The sequence below is a fragment of the Carassius gibelio genome, chromosome B19, assembly GCF_023724105.1.
Source record: "Carassius gibelio isolate Cgi1373 ecotype wild population from Czech Republic chromosome B19, carGib1.2-hapl.c, whole genome shotgun sequence".
NCBI classification, from domain to species: Eukaryota; Metazoa; Chordata; class Actinopteri; order Cypriniformes; family Cyprinidae; genus Carassius; species Carassius gibelio.
In genome coordinates this window covers 31,649,213-31,654,161 of record NC_068414.1, presented here as the reverse complement: position 1 = coordinate 31,654,161, position 4,949 = coordinate 31,649,213, and the positions used below count along the sequence as shown (strand labels likewise).

General features: G+C 35.3%; 1 protein-coding gene across 2 annotated transcripts; it reads left to right on the top strand.

Annotated features, from left to right (window-relative positions):
• Positions 1-720: 720 nt before the first annotated feature.
• On the top strand, positions 721-4,031 carry LOC127979509 (polymeric immunoglobulin receptor-like). 2 transcript variants are annotated; one of them, XM_052585022.1, is made up of 4 exons: positions 721-865; positions 1,890-2,153; positions 2,248-2,580; positions 3,607-4,031. In XM_052585022.1, exons 2-4 carry the CDS (start codon positions 2,054-2,056, stop codon positions 3,990-3,992), a joined length of 819 nt encoding a protein of 272 aa, XP_052440982.1. In that variant the 5' UTR covers positions 721-865; positions 1,890-2,053; the 3' UTR covers positions 3,993-4,031. The 2 variants fall into 2 exon arrangements, with proteins under 2 accessions (XP_052440982.1, XP_052440983.1); XM_052585023.1 differs by lacking the exon at positions 1,890-2,153 and having other exon boundaries at positions 765-865.
• Positions 4,032-4,949: the final 918 nt, after the last annotated feature.

Below are 4,949 nucleotides of genomic sequence, written 5' to 3'. Positions count from 1 at the left end.
AAAACCATGTTAATAGCCTGTTTCCAGTCTGATTAGCAAGTAACTAGCATATATATATATATATATATATATATATATATATATATATATATATATATATATATATATATATATATATATATAATTTTATTTTTTTTATCAAGCCCTGAAAAGTAGGCTAACTTTAAGTAAACTGCATATCTATTTCTTAAACCAACGGCTTCTGCAAAGAAATGTAAGACAAATAAATTAGGCTTATTAAATTGTGTGAAACCATTCAGACCCAGTAGAAATTTATGAATGACATAGTTTAGGCACAAACCAATAGCGCCATCTAGTCACGGATTTCAGGAACGGGCGTTGACACTGCTGAACAAAAATGATTACTCAGCTGCAAATGAATGCTTGAGTTCTAACTTATAAATCTAATACAAATCAAAATTTTAATTTCGTTACGTGCATAATCTGCATTTCGTTTATTCGTGAAATACTGCTGGGTTTTAGAAAGGAAAAATATTTTATACCAAACATCACATAGGCTAATTAAACGTTAAAATTATTTTCGGATTAATATATGACATGTTTTTTTTTTTTGTTTTTTTTTTTTTAAAAAGCTTATTGTTGAGGTAAATATTCAGAACAATCTGAGGCTAAACTGTTCTAAAAGGGGAAGGATGACAGGAAAGAAGGATAAAAAACTGTGCAGGAAATGTTGAAAACCACAGTGATGCATAAAAGGAACCCTGGTCTGGGATGCAATTTATTTCAAGTCGGAGATACATTTGAAAAAGGTGTAGCATTTTTGATCCTAACAATCACTCAATACATTTGATTAGACGCATGGCTTTTCTGCTGAGTAGCCTGGTACTGCTTTTAGGAGTCCTAGGTAAGTCATTTTAGAGATAATAATTTCTCTTTATTTTATATCAGACTACTGCTTTGTCAAACATACATGTTTTTGAATATAATAGGCTATAATAACATTAACATAGGTTAACTCAATGTATAAGCATATTGTCGACAGTGTATTTAATGTTTTAACAATAATTGTCTAGAGGAAATTCTATCATGGTGAGCATCGCTTTTAATAAACATTTTAAAAGAAGAGGCTGTGTAAAAGCATGGATGAATAGTCAGTATAACATCATAAATCATTATACATCACAATATACACAAAGAAAACATCTTTAACTAAAGGATTTGGTAGATATCTCTTCTCTAGTAGTAAAAAATCAATAATTTCAACATTCATCAATTAACGTCATCATGCTCGTCGGACATTGCAACAGAGCAGAATTTTAAACGTGCCCTCAACAGACATCCTCTTTTTTCGCCACGTGTATTGAGACAATATGACATTTATTGAATTAAGTACAGCAGTTAGACTCAAGCTCTCGATTTCGCTGAACACTGAACAGTTTACTTTATTACCTCATCAGCGCTTTGAATCAGTGAAAGTCTGTCGAAATCAGTCGACTGACAGTCCCATCTACTGGCCGGACTGTTAAAGAACAGACTATATAAAAAATACTGTGTGTATATGTCGAAATCAGTGACCTAGAGGTCGCTGTTGACTGGTGCAACGAATTACGATAACTTAATGTTTCCTTGTGATTTGGTGAAAAAGAAGATTGTTACAGATTTCATTATTGTCTTTGTGTCCTTGCCAGATTGGGTGAACTTGCTGTATGTGAGCAGTTGTTCACCTAAGACTGAAATGCCTTTGGGATATAAAATAAATTTGGTTATATATCATCGGAGTGAATTTGGGTCGCATTAAAGCGATTCTTTGTGAAGTAGAAGTGGGTAACAGATTTCAAAAGTGTCTTGTGCTGCCTTGTCATTCTTGGTGACCCTATTTCTGCAGCTGTTTTTTTTTTTTTTTTTTTTTTTTTTTTTTTATGAAACAGTGAAGACGATCTCACAAGCGTGTATTTGGGTAATGGTAAATGGTGGGCCATTGTGTTTGAAGTAGACAGAGCAATCTTGCTTGAAACTGTGACCTACCAACCAAGAGAAGCGAACAGGCATCAGCTTTTACAACAACCAAGATGAACTGGTAACAGCCTTGACCATGACAAACCTGCGCAGCAGTGATTCGAACCGCTACTGGTGTGCAGTCAAAACACGAGGTTCCTATCTCAGAATATCTCTAGAACTTACCGTCACTGAGGGTAAATGATTTTGAGATACTTTAGCACCACTTCAAAACATTTGAGAGTTCATCAGTTAAATCACTTATTGATTTTGATGCTTGATTATTTTCAGGTATTCCAGATCTGTCAGCAGCCAGCAACATGGTGTCAGGTGAAGAGGGCGGCAATGTTACTGTACAGTGTCTCTACAGTGACAAATTTAAAGATACTGAGAGAAAATGGTGCAGAAGTGGTGATCTGCACTCCTGTCAAACGGCTCAGGATATAGAGCCATCCCTCGGTGCAGCTCTACAGATAAATGATACAAATGATGGCGTTTGTACAGTGACACTGACAGGGCTGAAGAAGAAAGATGCAGGCTGGTATTGGTGTATGGCTGGGGATGTGCAGGTTCCTGTTCATATCAATGTTGATTCAAGACAACCCATTACAGATGCCAACACAAGTAAGTAATGATCACATTTCACATATCATTAACACATTGGATTAACACCACATCCTTACCAGACACGACACTGTGTAATTAAAATAATTAAAATAATAATAAAATAATTGGGAATTTATACCTCACAATTTTTCAATGAGTTTATATCTCGCAATTATGACCTTACAGCATGCAAATGCGCCTTTATATCATGCAATTCTCACTTCATAATGCTCAAATGCTAGAATTTGTGAGATGCAAAAACATGTCAGTCATTGTTTTGTGTGTGTGGTGGAAACGGGCTTCCATACTTCAAGACTGTAATAGCCATAGTTATATTTACAGAGGGTAATTTAACTTAGATCTTAAAAATAACATCCAGTGATGCTCAAACTGTGAAGACTGTGTAACAAAACAAAAATTTCCATGACAAAGATTGAACCAGTCACTGAGTAGGCTATGTATTTGAAATAATATAAAAATGGTTTATCAGCGATTTATTAATTTGAATATGTACTCATCCATTTTGTTGTGAGTTTACACTACTGGCATTGGACCTTTTCCCACAGAATTTTGCTCATGTGTCATTTCTGAGACTATGGTAAACACATTTGAAACCGGTTTCTTGAAAACTCCCTCATCTGTCATCGGATGGCTAAACGGATAGCCCCGCCCCAAACTCATGCCATTGCTTGAGCCAGTGTTTCCATGTAGGGATAACCAAACAAATACATTTTTTGAGAGAAAAGTTTTTAGACTTTGACATTTTTTTATAGCCTCTAATTTCATTTTTGGGGGCCGGCTCTTGTGTCCTGAGTGCTTAATTTAATGATATTCAAGAAATTACACACTTCCCAAGATGACAGGATTACATAGTGAAGTAATGAATTTCACAGTTTCACAGAGTTTCTTGGTAAAGCAAAACAGCACATTCCATTTCTGACATAACATGTAGTTTCCAGGAAATCACAAAAACAAGCAGCAATGTGTCAAATGTCATATCTGACTGGATTGTTTTTTGTTTTGTTTGTTTGTTTGTTTTTACAGGACCTGTCATGTTTACGACAGCACAATCTTTCACTTCATCTAACTCTTTTGATGTACACAACCATAATTCACTAACAACACTTGCACACACACCATCAAAATTACCTGAAAGTACATCAGTTCAGACAGAAAAAACTGACCAGACATCCACAGCATCACCGGAGCAGTTTCATTCAACGACACAGTCCTCATCATATCCAACCACAACGGAGAACTCAAAACATGACCCATCACACAGCAGTAGTACTGTTAGGACAACACTAACCAGCAGATCAACAACTCTTCATGTTGACAATAACTCTACAGTTACTCGGTCATCTAAAGATCTGACATGTGAACCCAAAACCACTTATGACAGCAGGCAAGGTCAAAATATACTTCTGTAAAACATTAATATTACTGTATTTAACATCTGTTTGGATCTATTTGAAACTGCTTAAGTATAAGTCTAACAAATTCCTTACTTGTTTCAGAGACCGTATTTGGGTGATTGCACTAGTTTGTGGTGCACTGCTTATATTAATCTTACCTGTGATTTCCTGGAAATTGTGGTCATGGCATAGTGAGAACTCTATTATTATTATTATTATTGTTATTATTATTATTATTATACTCCTGTTGTATGAGGCATGTTATTATATGATACACTTAAAGCTGCAGTAGGTAACTTTTGTAAATATATATTTTTTACATATTTGTTAAACCTGTCATTATGTCCTGACAGTAGAATATGAGACAGATAATCTGTGAAAAAATCAAGCTCCTCTGGCTCCTCCCAGTGTCCTATTGCCATTTGCAGTTACTGACCGCTCCCGGTGAGAAACAACCAATCAGAGCTGCGGTCCTTAACTTTGTTTGTGTTCAAAATGTAGAAACATTTAAATAATAAGCGAGTACAACATGAATCCATTTTCCAAACCGTGTTTTTAGCTTGTCCTGAATCAATAGGGTACACCTATAATAAGTGTTTATATTCGGACTATTTTAGATTGCTTCGGGGGTCCCGCGGCGGAGTAACCCAGTACCTTTGTTTCTTCATAGACATAAACAGAGAGAAGTAGTTCGGGCTACGATGTTCTTCCACAAGACGCAAGCAGTTCTGTTTATTAACCGCTAGAGCGTCAAAAGTTACCTACCGCAGCTTTAACTGTTCAATAAGCCTTCACTTGTCAGTATTTACTATCTTTTTTTTTTCTCTTGTCTATACTTTAAAGATAAATAAAGAACTAAAATATATAACTTTTTTTCTGACCATTTCAGCAAATGCAATCACAAGAGAGGAAGCAACAGAAAAAACAACAGACCTCCCTGTAAGTAAATCTTTAACAATTTCAGAAATATTA

Excerpts from the sequence above, each read along its gene's own strand:
- LOC127979509 (XM_052585022.1), top strand. The coding sequence starts at position 2,054 with ATGACAAACCTGCGCAGCAGTGATTCGAACCGCTACTGGTGTGCAGTC. Across the intron at positions 2,154-2,247 it reads AGAACTTACCGTCACTGAGG|GTATTCCAGATCTGTCAGCA; the intron begins GTAAATGATTTT and ends GATTATTTTCAG. Across the intron at positions 2,581-3,606 it reads CATTACAGATGCCAACACAA|GACCTGTCATGTTTACGACA; the intron begins GTAAGTAATGAT and ends TTGTTTTTACAG.